The sequence below is a fragment of the Dasypus novemcinctus genome, chromosome 23, assembly GCF_030445035.2.
Source record: "Dasypus novemcinctus isolate mDasNov1 chromosome 23, mDasNov1.1.hap2, whole genome shotgun sequence".
NCBI lineage: Eukaryota > Metazoa > Chordata > Mammalia > Cingulata > Dasypodidae > Dasypus > Dasypus novemcinctus.
The window spans coordinates 13664947-13686246 of NC_080695.1; the positions used below are offsets into that span (position 1 = coordinate 13664947).

Here is a 21300-nt window from a genome sequence, read left to right on the forward strand (position 1 = left end):
GGGACTGCGCGCGGCGGAGCCGAGGCTGCGGCGGGGCCGGCGGAGCTCGGGGTCGCGGGCCGGGGCTGCGGGGGGCCGGCGGCCGAGGTCCAGGTAAGGACGGGCGCCCGCAGCGGGGGCTGCGGAACGGCCCCGGGAGGCGCGCGCGGCGGCCCGACGGGGGCGGCCGGGGCGTGGGGAGGCCTCTGCGGAACGGCGGCCCCCCACCCCGGGAAGGGACGGAAGGCGGCTCCGACCGCGCCGGGCTCCTCTGGCGTCCCGCGGGGGCCCAGGCCCGGCGGCGGGGGCCTGCGGCCACCTTTAAACCTCCACCCGGTGCCGGGCCCAGGTGGGGAGAAGCAGGAGGCGCAGGGCTGGCGGGCGCGGGAATTGGCCCTCGGCGCTCTCCGTACCAAGGCCCGGGAGGCGGTCGCTGAGTGCCGGGGTACGGTGACAAAAGGAGGGAACCGGAGGGCCGTTTGGGAGCGGGGAAAGCGGACGAGGGACGGGAGCCCTTTCCCCCCGGAGACGTCTCCCGGCGGCCTTGGCGTCCCCCGGCCTCCACGCCGGCAGCTGCCCCGCCGGGTCCGGCGCGGAGCACGAAGGTAGCGGCGACGACAGCGCCCCCTCTGGCCAGGCGGCGCCGCCTCAGGCTCGGCGGGGCGGGTCCTGGGGGCCTGCGGGGGGTGGGCGGCCCGGGGGGCCGTTTGCCCGGCTTCCCACCTGGGCCCGGCGCGGGGGGTCGGCAGAGCCCGGGCCCTTCGGACTCCGGGGTCTCAGTTGCTTTCCAAGAGACCTGCGGGGCCTCGCCTCTCGGGGCCCCGGGAAATGGGAGAGTTGACTCTCTGGAGCCTTGCGGGCCGGCGAGAACTTGTAAAAGGGGATCCGAGCCTTTAACAAGTTTGGGCAGGACTAGGGGGATTCTTAGGCGGGAGGAGGCCGTGACTCGTGAGTTGTGGGTCCCTGGGTGTGGAGATGCCGATGCGGGGGCCTTAGCTATTTGGAGGAGAGATTGTGACCTGAGAGATGCAAGCAATTTCCAGGCCGCTCAGCAGGGCTGACAGAATCCGTGGTCTTGGTTTCGTGTGTGACTGTTTTTGCCCAGAGATAGACTGGTGGTGTACTCTCCGCATCTAAGAAGTGCTTTTGTTGTCTCTGCGAGAGTGATCGGAAGGGATTCTTTGGAGTGGAGGTGTCCCCATCATTTGGTACGAAGGTGCGAACTGCAGGGGAGAGCATCCTCCTGCACAGGCGTTCTTGGTTTGTTGAACAGAAAGATGAAAACTAAACTATGCAACCAACTGCCTCTTAATGCAGAGTAAAGGAGGATGGGTAAGGGAGCAGTTTCACCACACTTAAAATAGAAACCAAGTCTCATTCAATTGTGTCATCCTGGAGGAGCATTTCTCCAAGTGGGGACATCAACAGCCTGTTCTTAAGTCACTGGGGAGCTTTTTCATTCAAGGAGGTTTTGTTTTTGTTTTTTGTTTTTTGGAGTGCCTGTTATGGGACATCTGCAAACAAAATTTACAGCTTCCTGGATCTTTCACTTTACCACACACAGCCTATCTGGGTGGTGCTTGGGAGTCCGACTCTGGCACCTGGTGGTTTTAATGCACACTGAAGTTTGAGAACCAGACTGCCTAGGACAGTGGTTGGCAAACTGGTCAACAGGCCAGATCCAACCTGCTCCCTAAATTTGTACTGGTTTTTTTTTTTTTTTTTCTGACTTGAACTAAGAATGGTTTTTACACTTTTAAATGGGAAAGAAGTCAGAAGAAGAATGGTATTTCAGGATACATGAAAATCAAGAAATTCAAATTTAAGCATCCATAAAGTCTTACTGGAACACATTTATGCTCATTCGTTTATTTGTTAATCTGTGGCTAATTTCTAGCTATAAGCAAAGCTGAGTTGTTGCAACATAGACCTCATGGCTGCAAAGTCTAAAATATTTCCTGTCTGGCTTTATACATAAAAAAAAAAAAGGGGTGCCAATCCCTGGTTCAGAGTAAGAAAAAAATAAGGTAGATAAAAACAAGCAAATATTTTTAAAATCATGTTTAGAAATTAATAGATAAAATGGATTTAGGTCCGTTTTATTTTCAAAAAGGTAGAGGGAACAGTTTTGGATTCTTGATTAACACAAAAAATTTAGATGAACACAGGCATTTACATCAGACTTTCATGGAGATTGTGACCCTATGCCCTTGATAAGTTGACTAACTATATGCTTCTTTCCATAGGCTGGGTGAACGCATGAAACTGACACCATTATCTTAAGAAACAAACTAGCTCAAAAGAAAAATGGCTTTTGTTGCAACACAAGGGGCCACAGTGGTTGACCAAACCACACTGATGAAAAAATACCTTCAATTTGTGGCAGCTCTAACTGATGTAAATACACGTGAGTTGATCCTTTTTGTCACTAAGAAATGTATTAGTGTGATTTATGCATCTCAGTTCAAATGATGTGCACATTGAGATAAATAATAACATTTATTTCATAATTTACACTTTCTCAAAACCTTGTGGAGAAGCAAAGTGATGAGCTTTACTGGCTGGAGCCCCAAAGAGGCACACGTGTGTGTGTGTGTGTGTGTCTGTGTTTGTATATATGTATGCTTGTTGTATGCACAAGTGTTTCTGGGAGTACAAATGTGTGTGACTGATTGTAGGGAAATACTTAATGTGCCTTCTGTTGGACTGTGACAGTCAAACTGATAAGATCTGATTGCTTCTCTTAAATTATTAAATTCATGTAATTTTAGGAGTATCCTTAACATAATTTCAGTTAGCCAATGATTTGTTTTGCCATTTACAGCTGATGAAACAAAGTTAAAGATGATGCAAGAAGTTAGTGAAAATTTTGAGGTATGGGCTTTATATTTTATACTTTTTGTGATAAATATTCACATTTATGCTTTCCTTTTGCTGCTCTGTCAGGTTTTTTTTTACTAGTAACTCAAAATACGTTCTTTGTAATGTAATTTACAGCTTTTCAAAATTGAAATTTGAAAATTTGTACTTAGAGTCGAAGTTCTTCACACATAGTGATATGGAGGAGTGTTGGTTTTGTTTTGGTTTTGTTAATATTTTTCTGCTAAAATATAATAGCTCTTTTAGGTGTATACTCTGAAGACACACTCAAACTTAAGTTGTGAACTTGCTATTAGATAATAAATGGTATGTTATTGTGGATTGAGACCTGGACTTTAGTTCTGGCTCTATTATGTATAATTTGTGTGACCTAATAGTTTATCTCTTCTGGGCCTCGAATTCTCGAGCTTTACATTATCCCACAGATCCCTCAGGCTCTGTTCATTTATTTATTTATTTTTTAAAGATTTATTTTTATTCCCCCCCCCCCAGCCATCCCAGTTGTCTGTTCTCTGTGTCCATTCGTTGTGTGTTCGTCTTTGTCTGCTTCTATTCTTGCCAGCGGCATTGGGAATCTATGTCTCTCTTTGTTGCATCATCTTGCTGCATCAGCTCTCTGTGTGTGCAGCGCCACTCCTGGGCAGGCTGAACTTTCTTTTGCACTGGGCGGCTCTCCTTACAGGTGTACTCCTTGTGCGCATCAGCACTGCGCGTGGGCCAGCTCCACATGGGTCAGGAGGCCCTGGGTTTGAACCCTGGACCTCCTATGTTGTAGGCGGATGCTCTAACCATTGAGCCAAGTCTGCTTCCCTGTTCATTTTTTTTTTTTATCTTTATTTCTATTCATCTGTCTTCAGGTTCAACACTATTCTCCTGTTAAAGCCCATCTGACTTCAAAAGTTTCTGTTATTGTACTTTTAGTTCCATTTGGTTATTTTTTATAGATTATACTTCACTGCAGAGATTGCCTATCAGGTCATTTATTAACAGCATATTTTCCTTTTATTCTTTGAGCATATTTATAATAGCTGCTTAAAAGTCTTCGTTTGCTAAATCTTACATTGGGACTATCAGAGGATCTATTTCTGTTGACTTGGGTCACATTTTCTTGTTTCTTTGCGTGTCTAATACACTTCATTTCATTTTTTTGTATACTGGACATTGAATATTTTAGAGGAAGATTTTGTTATCTTCCTCTTTAGAGGGTTGATTTTTCTCAATTTCTAAACTATCTCCCCATGGAGCTCATCAGAGGTTGATTTCAGGCTTTATTCGGGTGGGTCTAAACAGGCCTTATCTCAGAGCATAGACCTTCCTGTGCTGGGTGTCTCGGATGTTATCATCATATCTTTGCACTCTGACTGGGCTGGAACCCCAACATCCTCTTTATTTAGTATCTCCATTCATCTCTCAATCCTAGTCTTCTGTATGGGAGCCTCATAGGGGACCATTCGCACATTTAGTTCCCACTTCTCTGGGGCTCTGCCTTGTAGATTCCAGCTACTTCAGCTGCCCCAATTGCTGACCATTTCCTCCTCAACTCATCAGGACCGCCGTGCTCTATTTGGACACCAGCTTGCTGAGCTTGAATCAGGAAATTGTAATTAGGGAGAGAGCCAGAGTGATCATTGGGTTCACCTGGTAAATTTCCTTTCTTTTGGAGATCACAGTCTTGTACTGCCTCTTTTCCAACATCTGAAGAGTTATCTAGTATTTTGTCCATTTTTATTAGTCTGGTACCAGTTTCGTAAGCAGAAGAGAAAATCACATTTCTCAGTTTTAATATGGAAATAGTAAAACCTTTTTCATGGAGTTAATATGAATAAGGATAATATATATTAGTGAGCATTAAATAAATGAAAGTAGAATTGAATCAGATGTCCTATAGCTGTACAAATACAGTATTTTAGTTTGGCACTTTACAAAACGAAATTTATAAGGACTTGTTGACTTGAACTGAGCTGGAAAAAAAAAATCTCAAGATATTTAGAGATCTAACTAATGAGCTTTCTCTTCTGCCCAAGCTGCTAAAGCAAGCTGTTAAAAAATAAAATAGAATTAAAAAAGACAGACGAAGAGCAGGGGAGGTAGAATAAGATAGAATTGCGTTCTGCATTTTCATGTGAGAGAACCACAGCCCTACAGATTTATTTGAGAAGCTGAAATCAGGCTGTATTCAAACCCATAAGAAACAAGCCATGCTGCTGAGCGTGGGATGGGGCTCCCTGGATTAGGTTTCCTCACCCCATTTGAGGTGCCAAGGCCTTAACTTTTCTGCTTATGATCTGGCAATTAGCAAGTTAGTCCCTGGCACTTGGTCTCACTTGCATCGATTAAATCAATAGAAATAAAAGTAGAAAAGTATACTTGAGTCTTTTTGAAATGTGGCTTTTGAATGATATAAGCATTTAATTTACTTTATTTTTTATTATTTTTAAAAGATTTGTGTATTTCTCTCCCCTTCCCTCCCACCCCCCCACCCCCCACCCCGGTTGTCTGTTCTCTGTGTCTATCCGCTGTGTCTTCTTTGTCCACTTCTGTTGTTGTCAGTGGCACGGGAATTTGTATTTCTTTTTGTTGTGTCATCTTGTATCAGCTCTCTGTGTTGATGGTGCCATTCTTGGGCAGGCTGCACTTTCTTTCGCACTGGGCAGCTCTCCTTATGGGGGCGCACTTCTTGTGCGTGGGGCTCCCCTACACGGGGGACATCCTTGCGTGGTACGGCACTCCTTGTGTGCATGAGCACTGCGCATGGGCCAGCTCCACACGGGTCAAGGAGGCCCAGGGTTTGAACCGCGGACCTTCCATGTGGTAGACAGACGCCCTAACCACTGGGCCAAGTCCGCTTCCCTTAATTTACTTTAAATGAAATTGAGATAATTAGTCTTTCAAGTAAGTAAATATTAGAAAAACTATCTGTAGGTAATTCTAAATTACTACTACTACCACCCCAGGAAAAATATTTAAATGAAATGAATGAAAATTTTCAAAGGAGTTTGAGAGAGTCAATTCACTTACCACTTAGGAATAAAATTCTGGGCTAAGTAATTGTCATATGGGCCATCTTTCAGGACAGAAAATAAACCTTTGAGTTAGAAATCAGCTGAAAACTTCATATGGATCAAAAGAAATTGAGTGAAATATTGACAGAATAAGTGAATAACTTGCTGAATGAATCTTTTTTACTGAAGAAATTTGGAACTCATATTTGAGAGCTATGTAGTTGGTATGGGCTTATGTGCAGATATGCTTGATTTCTTGATAACCTAGCAGTTAGTTCATTGTCCCAGCTTGAATCTTATCCCTCTTTTCCTTGGATTCTTGAATGTGAGTGTTTCATTAAAAAGTCTTAAGCATTCGGGATAAAAGATTACAAATTCTTGACTCCCAAGGAATTCAGTTTATCTGGGAGAGACTATTCAGGTGTTGCCCAACTCCTGCTGATGCCACCCACAAAGTAATCTCTGAATGGCTCCCCTAGAACTATGCCTTGAGTTGGCCCTGGGTGACTGATGCTCAGGTGCAAAACCGAGAATTGAAGAAGTTTTTTTCTTTGCCTCTCTGGCACCACTCTTCTCTGGTATTTTGTTTATTTCTCTATCCCTTCCTTTATAGACTGTTCTAAGATGACCTTATATGTAAGATTATTATATATGTATCATATACATTATATATTATATATATTATACATATTATGTAATATATGTTCTATATAATATATATATTATATAATCTTTCTTTTCAGTCCAGATCATCTCAGGAGCTCCAGACGCTTTGTCTTATAGGCTTCTCAGACTTGTGATAGTAAAAGTTCAACTCATTTCTCTTGAACTTGTGTTCTCACTGTACTGAACTCTTTTTAACATTAGGTTGGTGCAAAAGTACAATATTACAGTTTTGCATTGTTGAAATTCACCATTGATATTGGTATTACATTCTTAGATAAATGTGGTTATGTTATACATTATTTTGATGTATATTTCTTGCTTTGTATTTTTTTTACTAATGACTTATTATTTGCTGTTTATATTTGTTTTAGACTATGGAAATGATTGTTAGACAAAAAGCAAATATGAGCGATTTTCTTATTTGAGTTTAAAATGGGTCGTTAGCTGCGGAGACAATTCGCAACATCAGCAATGCATTTGGTCCAGGAACTGCTAATGAACGTACAATGCAGTGGTGGTTCTAGAAGTTTTGCAAAGGAGACAAGAGCCTTGAAGATGAGGAGCATAGTGGCTGGCCATTGGAAGTTGACAACGACCAGTTGGGAGCAGTCGTTGAAGCTGATCCTCTTGAACTACAGAGAAGTTGCCAAGGAACTCAACGGTTGACTATTCTATGGTTCAGCATTTGAAGCAAATTGGAAAGGTGAAAAACCTCAGTAAGTGGGTGCCCCATGAGCTGACTGAAAATCCAAAAAATCGTCAATTTGAAGTGTTGTCTTTTCTTATTCTACACAACACCACTGAGCAGTTTCTTGATTGGATTGTGATAAGTGATGAAAAGTGGATTTTAGACAACAATCGTGATGACTGGCTCAGTGGTGGAACCGAGAAGAAGCTCCAAAGCACTTCCCAAAGCCAAACTTGGACCAAAAAAGGTCATGGTCACTTTTTGGAGGTCTGCTACCAGTACAGCTTTCTGAATCCTGGCAAAACCATTGCATTTGAGAAGCAGGCTCAGCAAATCGATGAGATGCACTGAAAACTTCAACATCTGCAACTGGTATTGGTCAACAGAAAGGGCTCAATTCTCCATGGCAATGCCCAGCTGTACATCACACAACCAGTGCTTCAAAAGTTGAATGAATTAGACAATGAAGTTTTGCCTCATCCACTATATTCACCTAATGACTTGCCAGCTGACTACCACTTCTTCAAGCATCTTGACAACTTTTTGCAGGGAAAATGCCTCCACAACCAGCAGGATGCAAAAAATGCATTCCAAAATTTCATTGAACCCCGAAGCACGGATCTTTACATTATAGGAATAAGCAAAATTATTTCTCATTGGCAAAAATGTGTTGATTGTAATGGTTCCTATTTTGATTAATAAAGGTGTGTTTGAGCCTAGTTATAACGATTTAAAATTTATAGTCCAAAACCACAATTCCTTTTGCACCAACCTAATACCTTTTATAACTCATGCTTTCTCTGAATTTTGTGCTTTGCATATGCTTTTCTCAGAACCTTCTTCCCCAGCTTTTCACATGGATAACTTTACTTGCCTTTCAGGTTTTAGTGTGAACATCCATTCTTCAGAAAGATGTTCTGTTGTCAGCTCACTCCAGTAAATTATGGACTTTTGTTACTTGTTCCCTTAGTTGCTAGTTCTTCCTTCGTCTTGATCCTGCACCATTAGTCCTTTTTAGATAACTGTCTTTCCCTCTACACTGCTGTTTCCCTTGTCTTTGAGGGTAGGAATTATGTTTATTTAATAATTTTATCCCTGTTGACCACATGACAGGAGCTCAATAAATACTTGTTGAATGGATAAGTAAAGTGATAAAAGAGAGAAGAGGGCTTGGGTGTAAGATACACTTGATTGGAATCCCACTTCTAAGAGTTATTAACTCTCAGAGTTGGCAAGTTGTTTAACCTTTCTGAGCCTCTTTATCTGTGAAATGGAAATAATACGTATTTTAGGTTGCTGTGAGAACTAAGTAAGAGAATAAAAGGTATCTAGCATGGTGCTTGGCACACAGGTGTTCTGTAAATAGTAACAGCTAAAATTGAGCATTTGCCATACAGTGTTGTGAACGTGACAGATATTAACTTAATCTTCACAAAAGTCCTATAAGGTAGGGAGGAAATCATATTTTCCCATTTAACACATGGGGATGCTGAGACACAGGCTAAGTGCCTGTTCAAAGTTCATACTTCCTAAGTGGGACCTGAATACTACTCTGGTAGTCGTTTTACTATACCATCTGGTAAATATTAGTTTCATTTCTTATTCTTTTAAAATAGGTTTTGGGATAAATAGTGAAGGCTGTAATCCTTAGATTTTTATGTTAGAAAAAGTGTCTGTTGAGGCTTTCCACCTTACAGATAAAGAAACTAAGACTGAAGCTAAGTAGTCTTTCAGACTCTCGGACTTACTGACCCAGCTAGAACAGCTCTAAGTTCAACACTATCTACAGCATTGGTATTCCTAGTTTGAAAAGTAAGTTTTAGAATTTGGCTTTCTTGGATTGGATCTCAGAAGCAGTAGTCATTTTAATTTATTTAAACCTATATATCACTTTTAAACCTATATATCACTAAAAGCTAAAGCATTTGGAAGTATTAAAAATGACCGATCTGTTAAAACGTGTTATTTTCCTTTGATGTTATACTATGTGAATTTGAAATGAAAATACATAACTTAATGGAGTTTTATTTTTTCATGATTAGAATGTAACATCATCTCCTCAGTATTCTACATTCCTGGAACATATAATCCCTCGATTTCTTACATTTCTTCAAGATGGAGAAGTCCAGTTTCTTCAGGAGAAACCAGCCCAGGTATTCTTTTCAAGAATTAATGAGAAATTGGCATGTTGTAGGATGGCTTTGCCTGCATTCATGAAATTAAAACAACTCAAACTTAAGGTTTCACTTAAAAATGAAATGTTTTGATACTTATGGATAACTTTGTCCTAGACCATTGCCTCTTTCATTTTATGTCCTGCATTTGTTTTAGCTAGGTCATCTCTTATAATTCAAATTATTAAAGTTTGGTGATTGATGTTGACAAACTCAAATATATATAAAAGTGGGAAGGACAGCCTAACAACTCTACCCATACCCATTGCTTAACTCAAATCTTACTAATTTTAATTTGTAAAACTCAAAGCCAGTTTATCTGTACCTCCACCCTCTCTCTTCATCCCCTCCTCCCACCTTTATTATTTTAAAGCAGTCCATCATACCACTTTTTTCTATATGCTTCAGCAAATATTTTAAAAATAACTTTAAAAAAACACACCACATATTATCAGTGAAAGAGTTTATTGCTAAATAAAACTTTTTTTTTTTTAAAGATTTGATTCATTTATTTCCCCTTCCCCCGTTGTCTCCTCTCTGTGTCTGTATGCTGTGTCCACTTCTGTGTCCACTTGCATTATCTGGTGGCACTGGGAAACTGCATCTATTTTGTTGTATCATCTTGTTGCATCAGCTCTCCATGTGTGTGGCGCCACTCCTGGGCAGGCTGCACTTTTTTCACGCAGGGTGGCTCTCCTTGCCGGGCGTGCTTCTTGTGCATGGAACACCCCTATGCGGGGGCACCTCTGTGTGGCATGGCACTTTTGAAGCATGGCAGCACTGCACGTGGGCCTGGAGCATGGCAGCACTGCACGTGGGCCAGCTTGGCACACTGGTCAGGAGGCCCTGGAGATTGAACCCTGGACCCTCCATTTGGTAGACGGAGGCCCTATCAGTTGAGCCATGTCCATTTCCCATAAAGCATTTTTATATTATACCATTTTAAGATCTTGTATATGTGACTCAACGTTCATTTGTTGGCTCCATAGACAGGACTATGAAAACTTAGTACAGTTTGATATAATTAGTCCTTGGACTCAAGGTAATTGGGGAGAGCATTATAGGAAATAAACTGAGATAATGAAGGGAGATCCCACACTCAGTTGTTTGTGCTCTGTTCTTTCATCTTAAATTCACCCCATATTCATACCCTACTGCCCATCTGTTAGAAATAATGATTAGTTGTGAAAGAGGAAAATTGACATAGTTGATTTGATACAAATGTAGAAATCTTCAAAGTAATGTTCTATGGCTACATGCTCCAGTTATGATTAAATAACTTACAGGACTGTTTTAAAATAGTATCCATCTTGTAGTATGGTGGCCACCAGTGCTGATTACAGATGCCCATGTGACACTTGTAGACTGTGAAAGAATTAATTTGGAACTCTTGGAAATACTTTGTCTTTACATTTTTTTAATTTTTCCTTGCCAGCAACTGCGGAAGCTAGTACTGGAAATAATTCATAGAATACCCACAAATGAACATCTTCGTCCTCATACAAAAAACGTTTTGTCTGTGATGTTTCGCTTTTTAGAGGTAACTTTTGAGAATTAATTGTCGTCATTTAGCCATAGTCAAAACTTGCAATGTTTTTCTCATAAAATTCACTATTACACAACTATTTCTATTACAATTCTCATTCACGTGGGTAAAAATTCTTTTCCCTCAATTTTCTTTAGTCTCTCACTTGACCATATTGTTAAGAAGGATTACTGAATTGCAGATTGCTATTTTGTGTCACTGGGGCACTGACTAGATGGATTGGGTATCTTTGAAAATGAGCTGGAGAATGGTTCCTTTGCTCCGAGCTTTGTTCTTCCTTGTGGACCAAGCACAGTGCTTGACACAAAGTAGTTGCTTAAATTCTCCAGGCAAATCCATATTGTATCTGCTAAGGGGAACTCTAAAACTGTTTTCTTGCAGTTCCATGTCTCATTGTGTTACAGAAAACTCTTTTGTGTTTCTGGGCACCCATGGAAAGATGTGCTATGGAGTTGGATCCTGGCTCTGCCGTTTACTAGCTGTATCATGTTAGCCACATTGCTTAATTTTTTGAGCACTTAGCTTCCTCATGGGTAAAATTGGGGCACACCACCCATTCTTGAGTCCTTAGAAACTGCTTAGCACAGTGTCCAGTAAATAGTGGGTGCTCCTTAAATGTTTGTTCTTTCTGGTTCTTCTGGCAGTATCTTCAAGCAAAGGCAAGTGTCAGGTGGCCCTGAAGACCTTAGGTCATGGGACTTGCCATAAGTTCCACTTTGCTCACCTGTCTGAGTAGAGCTTGCTGGTGGGGTGCCATCTGGTTGGTTGGCTGGAGGCCACAGGCGGGTCCCACAGGGACAGTGCCTTCTGTGTGTGTGAATTTCAGCAAGTCACATAAAAGTTGGTTGTTAGAGGGAGTTTATGCAGAAAATGCTTAGAAAATCATCTTTGATTTTTAGATTGAAAATAAGTTCTAAAAAGTATAGTTATTTTAAATGTTTATTTTTATTTTTTTAAGACGGAAAATGAAGAAAATGTTCTTATTTGTCTAAGAATAATTATTGAGCTACACAAACAGTTCAGGCCACCGATCACACAAGAAGTAAGTTGTTTTTCTTGATAGCATTTTTAAGGTGTGTCTACAAATTCCTTTTGTTGTATACATTTTTGCTCCCTTTTAGAGTTGACTATACATGTGCTGCTCTTAGGTGTAGAAAATATAGCCTAAGTAGGGGGAAATTCTTTCTAGGTGTAACAGTGACTTTTTTTTTGAAAGTGTGTTTCAATACTTTGCTGTTTGTTCAATAGTGAAAACTTGTTAACCTGGCAGTTCTGTTTGGGGTGTGATGGTTTTCACTTCTGTTGTGCCAGGAGGCACTGATTATTTTATGCAAGGGTTAAGATGTGCATTCTGGAACTGGAGCTGGGTTTGAATCTCAGCTCTGCACTTCAGTAGTTACATGACATTAGGTAGGCTCCTAAACTTTTGAAGCCTCATCCATAAAATGGGGGCAATTATTTTATGCCTTCAAAAGGTTACTTGAAGAATTAAATCTAAAGTTACTAGCACATGGATGCCTTACATAGGAAGTAATAAGCATGCAAAATTAGCCATAATTAAGATAATATTTTCTCTGATGATATCCTTAGTAAATGCCTATTGCAGATTACTTGGAAATTAAAAAAAGTGTAAAGATGAAGTAAAATTTGTCATAAACAATATTTAATACCTTGGTGATTTTTCTTTCCTTTTTTCCTCATGTATATATATACTTATATATTTTTTCCTATATAATTACAAAAATACTGCATATAACATTTTATATCCTGATCATTTCCCTTCGTATTATATGTAAGCATTTTTATAATCAAATTCTTTATGAAGTTATGTTTTAGTGGGTGCATAATATTCTTTCTTATGCGTGTCCTTATTTTTTGATAAGGTATTTGGAGAAAGTTTCATCTTAGGACTATTACTGAATATCTTTGTTTACAGTTCACATTGTTTTATAGACTATAGAAGTGGAATTACTGATTCTAAAATATTAATGTTTTAACGTTCTTGATACATATTATTACAGACAGGTGGCAGCAGTTTATGGTTCCTTCAGCAGGATATGAGAGTTTCTCTCTCATTGCACCCTCTCCAAGATTGTGTATTATTATTAACTTTTTGTTTTGGAATAACTTCAAACTTACAGGATATGTAGTGTTTTTTGAAAGCCAAGAAGTGGTATTTAGATGAATTTCCATTTCTTTGCTCTTCCTGAATTAGAAACTTGTTTTCTCTGTTTATCATTTGTATTTCTTTTGTCTGTTCTTATCTAGTCAACATGTATAGTTTGAGTCTGACATTTTTCTTGACTGTTTTATGAGTTCTTACATATTAAGACTATTAATTTCTTTTATATTTATTGTAAGTATTTTCTGTTTATAAATATCTTCCTATAATAATGAAAGTGTCTGTTTTTTTAGATTCATCATTTTTTGGATTTTGTGAAACAGATTTACAAGGAACTTCCAAAAGTAGTGGTATGTTTTTAATACAGTTTGAATTTTTTAGTTATGTTTGTTTATTCCTCATTCTAAAGGGAATTTGGAATAGCTGAGTCGAAGAAATAATTGGGGGATGCTAATTTTGGAATGAGAAATGTTTGGTAATGGTCAGAATTCTAGGTTGATATATCATCCACTTCAAAGAAGAGTTCTTTTGGTTTTATTTGGCTTAAACACTTTATTTTTTTATGTAGAAGCAAAAAATAAGTCATGATTCTCTCATTGCATGTAACCACTGACATGGAGATTTTGTTTGTTTTTCACTTTCCTTTGAGCTCAGAGTCTTGAAGACGTTTTGGGGAAGTATTGTGTGTTTTCAGTATTTTTCTATATCAAGTTTTTTCTACATTGTTAAAAACTCTTTACAGTATTACAATATAAACTTGTATAGAGTAGAAGAAGAAAGTTTCCTCCCTTCCTTGTTCTCATTTATGAGAGATACTTGCTGTTACCAGTTTGGAATATGTTCTTCCGTAACTCTTTTTCTGGCGTTTGTAATTCTTAATGGCCCCAGAATTTTCCGTTACATGGCGTGTACCTTGAGCATTTCCCTTTTGCTGGTTTTCCAATTTAAAAATTTGGCTATCACAGGGAATGAATAAATCTGTGCCAGAGTTTTTATTTTAAAAACTTTTTCAAGTTAAAATTTTTTATTAAAATTAGCATATGGTAAAATTGATTTTTGGGTGTTCTAAGGGTATTTCGAGTATTTAATCTCTATGAATGTATAAAACTAATGTAATAATATAATATGGATTTTTCATCTTTTTAGGAGAAAATACTTGGGGCAAGGTTTTGTTTCTCTTGTTGGAGGTGGAGAACATTGTCTAACTTGTTACATTTATGGTCCCAAATAAAGAGTAAACATTTACTGGGTGTTGGTTTAGACAGCTGCAGGCTACAAGGTTTAGTTTGGGGGGGGTGGGGATGAATGCTTGAGCCTCAGGTACTGTGGGGTTGGTTGGTGCAACAAAAGCATGCAGAACATTTTCATTTCTTTTAGCAGTCATTATACATACATATCTAAATAATTTTTTTCCACCTAGTTTGAGGTGTATTCTATTAAGGAATGTTGTGTTTGACTTTAGGAAAAACATTGTCTGTTCTTTTTGGGTAGAACCGGTACTTTGAGAACCCTCAGGTGATCCCTGAGAACACAGTTCCTCCCCCAGAAGTGGTTGGTATGATAACTACAGTTGCTGTGAAAGTCAATCCTGAGCGGGACGACAGTGAGACGAGAACAGTGAGTGTTTTTTCATTTGTTTTGCTTTGCTTTTTATCCATGTCTTTTGTTCTTCTGATAGAGGGGGGAAGTGAGGTGTTTTTACATTTTTTTTTTTTAGACTGCCTAAGTATTTTCTTTGCTTTATTGATTATTTTTAAACGTATGAGGGAATTGAAGATAAATATATTTATGCCCGAGAGAGAAAAGGAGCCTGGAAATGATGAAAGTAAACTGTTGAGGGAGCATGGCTCAAGTGGTTGAGCGCCTCCTTTCCACGTAGGAGGGCCTGGGTTTGATCCCCAGTACCTCCTAAAAAAAAAAAAGGAAAGTGAACTGTTGGTGGCTATTGGAGCAAGGGTATAAAGGTGAAATTGTGGTAGGATTCAGAATAACTTATTGGAGGCGGCAGACTTGGCCCAGTGGTTAGGGCATCCGTCTACCACATGGGAGGTCCGCGGTTCAAACCCCAGGCCTCCTTGACCCGCGTGGAGCTGGCCCATGTGCAGTGCTGATGCGCGCAAGGAGTGCCCTACCATGCAGGGGTGTACCCTGTGTAGGAGAGCCCCATGCGTAGGGAGTGCGCCCCGCCCCGTAAGGAGAGCCACCCAGCACAAAAGAAAGTGCAGCCTGCCCAGGAATGGTGCCAGGAGAGCTGACACAACAAGATGACGCAACAAAAAGAAACACAGATTCCCATGCCACTGACAACAACAGAAGGGGACAAAGAAGAACACGCAGCAAATAGACGCAGAGAACAGACAACCAGGGTGGGGGGGGAGGGGAGAGAAATAAAGAAATAAATCTTTAAAAAAAAAAAAGAATAACTTATTGGAAAGAGCAGCAGACCAGATGAGGTGGCATTTGTTCTGTACTTATCTTTGAGTCATTAATGAAGTTTCTTGTAACTGTATATAAACTTGTAGGTGAGTGTTTGAGAGTGTGGGCTTTGGGACAGAGCTCTGGGGTGGCATCCAAGCCCCACCCCTTGAGTGCTCTGACTGTAGGAAAGCTGATGAACCTTAGTTTTGACCGTATTTTTTTCTCAATATCTGAAAAGCCTGTCTCATGGATTTTTGTGACAGTAATGCTTACATAGCAGTGTCTGTCACATGAAAACATATTTGAGCATTTATTATTGCTATATTTTTATGATTATTAAAAATATTTTATCATCTATACTTGGTTTACTGAATGAGTGTTGCAGAGTTTCAGTTTGCAGAATGCTAGGATGAATGAGAAACTAAATTTTAAATAAAGCTTCTGAATAAAGGTGCTGTATAAATTTGTGCTTTTTTGCTGCTAGTTCATAAAATTTCTCAGGTGATTTTAACCACTAAGTTGTGATTTTCCTGAAGTTTTTCTGCAGGTGATTACATTGAAAAATATGAAAATCTTTATACTATGGATGTATACAAATATGTCAGTATTTTCTCTTTATTCCCATAAGGGTGATGCTTTTAGTAGTGGGATACTGGTTTTAGCTATTTGAAATGTCACATTGATAACCAAATTCTGACCTATTTCTGTCTTACAGCATTCTATTATTCCTAGAGGATCTCTTTCCCTGAAAGTGTTGGCAGAGTTGCCCATTATTGTTGTTTTAATGTATCAGGTATGTGTATTCCTTTTTAGTTGCTTGGGTTTTCGACTAATGTTTTGTAATTCACATCCAGTTTTCTGTGGCAAATAATTGTCTATGATACACATGCTAATTAATGTAATGAATCCTTTAGCTTCTTTGGTATGCCAAATTATTTTGCTTATAGCAGAGTGTAATAGCATGAAAATCTGTTGTTTGCTTTTAGCTCTACAAACTGAATATCCACAATGTTGTTGCTGAATTTGTGCCCTTGATCATGAATACCATTGCAATTCAGGTATCTGCACAGGCCAGGTGAGATTTTTTAGGGCAGTGAAGTACATTGTCACACTGCTTTAATTCCAAGTAAAAATGTACTTGCAGTCATCTTTCTTAAAACATGACAATTATGAGTAATAATGTTTCGGTAAAATTGTATGCCTGTTTTACTTTTTGAATTTGTTTTTAAAGGACGATAGTTATAGTTTCCTTATTTTGAAAGGATGTTTCCTTATTTTGAAATCATGTCTTAAGTTGGGGTATCTTATAAATTTAGAAATGACTTTAGCCATCATTATACTCACCTATAGCCATAGGATACCTAAGATTTAGTAATCTTTAAGCCTTTGTTCTCGCTCTTCCTTTCAGCTTGAGTGCTAGAATGCCCTTTACCCCATTCATTCCTCCTTTCCTAGAACCCAAATCTCTGAAAAGGCAAACTGTATGCATCCTCTGAAGCCTCTCAGGGAAGCCTTTTCTCAGACTTGATAGGATCCTCTTCAGATGTTTATCAGTCTCGCAGCCTGATGGGCTATGCGTTACAAGGATAGGGTCTGAGGAGGAATCGTCTCTAACAAGCCCCGTGATGCCCAGCAGGGGCCTTGCACTGAGTGAACAGGCAGAGGAAGACCGTTTGCTGGGTGAGGGTGTCAGGTTGGCCTTGGCTTTTTGGGGCTTCACATTGTAACGGGTATGGAATGATACAGAAACTTGGTAATGGCCCTCAAGACCGTTGTGTTATTTAGTACTGCACAGACGTGTGGAAGCATTTACTGTTGCCCCTGTGTCGTTCTGGTCTGCAGAGAAATCAAGAAAACTTTTGTACTTAGTAGTTGTTACAGACTTTATTAATTTTCACTTAACCTAAAGGGGTGAAAGCTAATGTTGTGAATTTTCTCTGTTCTCATTCAGGCAACATAAGCTTTACAATAAGGAATTGTATGCTGACTTCATTGCTGCTCAAATCAAAACATTGTCCTTTTTAGCTTACATCATCAGAATTTATCAGGTAAATTCCTCAGCTTTTAAGTCAGGTGTATTGAGATATGATTTATACCAGTAAAAATCACTTTTTTTAGGTGTAGATTTCTGTGACTTTACAAGTGAAGATAGGTAACCAACAACACATCAAAATATACAACATTTCATTACTCCAGAAAGTTTCTTATGTAAATTGTAAAGTCATTCTCGTCCTACCTCCAGTACCTGGCCATGACCAATGAGCTGTTTTCTCTCCCATAGTCCTGCCTTATCCAAAATGTTATCTAAATGGAATCATATGATATGCAGGGTAACTTTCTCAGTCTGGCTTTTTTCATTTAGCATGGTGCTGAGATTCATCCTTGCTGTTGTACCCATAGTTTGCTACTTCATATTGCTGGGTAGTATCCACCGTATGGGTGTACCATGGTTTATTTTTCCTTTAACCAGTTGATGAACATTTGGGATGTTTCCAATAATTTTGAAACAGTGTTACCGAGATATATTTCACATTGGAAAATTCACCCTTTGAAAGGGTGTAATTTGTGATTTATAGTTTTTTTTCATGTATTTGTACAACCATTACGTTACTTAATTCCAGAACATTTGCATCACCCCAAAAAGAAATCTTTTATCTGTTAGTAGTCACTTGAATTTTCCTGTTCCCCCAGCCTCTGGCAAGTACATTTTCCTATTTCCAGTTTTTGGCTATTTTAAGTAAAGTCATTATAAATATTAACATACAGGTTTTGGCTCATTGACTTTTGCCGTTGTTGGAGGTTGTATGTTGGCAAGTTATTGTAGGAGAGATTGGCACTTAAAAGTAAATGATATTATCAAAGAAAACTATGATGAAGTTTGAATGCTTTTCTGAGAAGCCTATAGGGTGATTTTAGATTGCTTGTGGTTGTGCTTTTTCCTTACTTAAATCATGTGAACTTAAAGGAAACTGATACCTATTTCCCATCACATACAGTGTTTTTGAATAAAATTCTTATATAAATAGTCATAATTATTTTAGGGTGTTGAATACATTCAGTTGCAATTGTATAAGGTATGACTTATTTTTTTAATAGTTTAAAAACTTTATTTGGAAAATGAAAATGAGATTTATTCCAAATGGTTTAAAAATAAAAACTGCCTTGAAAACAATCTTTTTCCCCCTGCTTTTTTAATGTATTAAATTTGATAATGATAATTAACACTAAGAAAATATAACATCTCTTTGAAAAAAGGCAGAAATAGTTACCCCTTGATAGTTTAGTCAGCTTGCATTATCTTGGTGACTTGCTTTAAGATACCCCAAAAGGAGGTTTGACTCGAGCTGGTTCTGCCTTGATAATAGGTTACTCAGCATTAGTGGACCGAGTAAAAGTATTTCACTATTTACTTCCCTTCTCTCTCTCCACCCTGAATAGTGAAATAATAACATACATTCACTGTTGAATGTCTAGAAAGTGAGAAGTACAAAGAAAGCATCCATAATCCTACCATGTAAAAGTTACTTCTGTTTGTGTTGGCGGACATTCTTCTAGTATGGGAATGTGTTCAGCCGCCCTCCCCCCCCCCCCCCACACATACTCTCTATGTTAGGATATTACTTTCCTAGTGGGCCTGTTATTTTATGAAGGTCCTTTGAGTCATACTTAGGTAAATTTTAAAAAAATCTTAAAATTTTGGATTTTTCATAATACCTTCCTGTTAGTGTTAACTGTGTTGTTTTAATCCTTATTTTTATAGGAGCTTGTAACTAAGTACTCTCAACAGATGGTGAAAGGAATGTTACAGTTACTTTCAAATTGTCCAGCAGAGACTGCGCACCTCAGGAAGGAGCTTCTGATTGCTGCAAAACACATCCTCACGACAGAGCTCAGGAACCGTATGTCCCCTTTCCTTTGAGTGCTTGCATGAGCTGTCTTGCCGACCTTGGGGTGGAACTTAGGTGGCATTGCATTCATGTGCTGAGACTAGCTCCCTCACTCTTAGACCCCAGAAGTGCTTCTCTTGCTTTCCAGGTTCTGTTCTTTCTCTTCCTTTCTCTGCCTGTCTCCCTACCCCTTCTCTCTGCTTAACCTTTCTCCCTCTGCCTTTCTTTCTTATTTATTTATTTATTTTAGCACTTTTTTTATTTAAGTTAATAAATTACAAAGAATGTTACATTAAAAAACATAAGAGGTTCCCATATAAACCAGTCCCCACCCCCACTCCATCATTTTTGTAAATTGTATTTTTTTGAAGATATATACATTTCAAAAAATGTTACATTAAAAAACATACACCCCATACCTCCCCACTCCACTCCTCCCACACCAACAACTTCCCCCATCATCGTTGTTCTGCTTTTCTTTTTACCTGGCACCAGGGTTCTCTCTGGATCTTCTCACCATCTCATAATTGATGCAGTGACTTCCTTAGCATACATTATGCTCTGAGTTTCATTTGGAACTTTTATGCCTTTTAAAATTATAAATAGCCATTTGCTTACTTACTCACAGCCAGTAGTCTTTAAAAGGTAAGGAAAAAACTTTTCTTTTTACATGCTGTGAAAATAATGGATTGGTTCTTTTTTTTTTTTTACACAGACTGATATTGCTTTTGCTAATCTGATAACTGTATTTCAGCCAATTACATTGTTTTATAATTTTTTAACATTATTTTGTACATTTAATAATTGAAAATAAATTAAAAATAGGAAACAGTTGGATAAAAATATACATTTCTCAAATATACTGGATACATAAATTTTTTTTTATCATATAATATGTTACACAATATATTTGGTTCATAGTATTTGTCATACAGTGTTTGTCCTTTGTGTGTGGCTTGCATCACAAAGTTCAGGTTCATCCATGTTGTCATGTGCTTTATGACCTTTTTCTTAACAGTTGCATAATATTCCATCATGTGAATACACACCAGTTTGTTTATCCATTCATCGGTTGATGGACACCTGGGTGGTTTATAATTTTAAAAATTGTTTTCATATTTGAAATGCCCAAAATGTTGATTTAAATTATATCCTTATTGTTTTGAAATGGTAACGATTTTCCCAGTAATTTTTCGGTATCAAGAGTCTTATTTGTTATCAGTTTGTAAATCAGAGCATATAAAAGACTGAGATTTGGCTTCTTACATATGAAAGCCTTGTAACATGAAAGAAAGGGCACAGGTTGAGTGCTTACACATGGGTTTATACAGTAAATCTCGGCTGTTTTTTGCACTATTAAAATGTAAATTACATTATGATTATTGCATAGGGTGTAACTGAAAGGAACAAAGATCTTTTAAAAACCTTTTTGAAATGTAACATATATAGCAAAATGCACAGAACAAATGTACAGTTCCACAAAATGTTCACAATACACCCCTGTGTACGCCTCCCCCAGGTTGAGAAACGGCATCGCCCCTCGAGAAACCCGTGTGCCCTCCTGGCCACAGCCCGGTTCCCTCCACAGCTGACTGCTGTCATCACTTGTATGGTGACAGCTTCTGTTGCCTTTTGTTGTTTTTCCAACATGTTCATCTCTGAACAGTAGCAAAATAGAAGAATTTAAAATGGAATATTTTCAGATAAATTTGTTCTGAAGTAGATCAATTATATCACAAATGCCATTCTGGGATTCCTGCTGTATGAGTAATAAGGATTTGGGAGGTGAGTTTGGGGAGCTGTGCAGCAGCAAGTTTTCTACTTGTTGAAGTGCTGACAGATTAAAAAACATTTGCATGATTACCAGGTAATCTCTGTTTCATCACTGCACAGTATCTCTTTTGAGGCTGTAAAGCTTAATTTCACTCTATTAGTACC

General features: G+C 38.9%; 1 protein-coding gene and 1 non-coding gene across 6 annotated transcripts in view; both read left to right on the forward strand.

Moving 5' to 3' along the window:
- TRRAP (transformation/transcription domain associated protein) overlaps nucleotides 1-21300 on the forward strand; it is a 125792-nt gene continuing 104492 nt past the window's right edge. For all 5 annotated transcript variants that reach the window (XM_058285800.2, XM_058285802.2, XM_058285801.2 and 2 more), the window contains exons 1-12: nucleotides 1-93; nucleotides 2226-2386; nucleotides 2804-2853; nucleotides 9258-9368; nucleotides 10825-10929; nucleotides 11894-11977; nucleotides 13351-13407; nucleotides 14549-14674; nucleotides 16191-16268; nucleotides 16462-16550; nucleotides 17427-17523; nucleotides 19236-19374. In XM_058285800.2, coding sequence (XP_058141783.1) covers nucleotides 2287-2386; nucleotides 2804-2853; nucleotides 9258-9368; nucleotides 10825-10929; nucleotides 11894-11977; nucleotides 13351-13407; nucleotides 14549-14674; nucleotides 16191-16268; nucleotides 16462-16550; nucleotides 17427-17523; nucleotides 19236-19374 — 1036 coding nt within the window. In that variant the 5' untranslated portion in view covers nucleotides 1-93; nucleotides 2226-2286. The remainder of the gene's footprint in view (nucleotides 94-2225; nucleotides 2387-2803; nucleotides 2854-9257; nucleotides 9369-10824; nucleotides 10930-11893; nucleotides 11978-13350; nucleotides 13408-14548; nucleotides 14675-16190; nucleotides 16269-16461; nucleotides 16551-17426; nucleotides 17524-19235; nucleotides 19375-21300) is intronic.
- LOC131275711 (small nucleolar RNA ZL1) lies at nucleotides 2513-2720 on the forward strand. The gene has a single exon (XR_009183154.1). It is a non-coding gene; the product is annotated as a small nucleolar RNA ZL1 (small nucleolar RNA).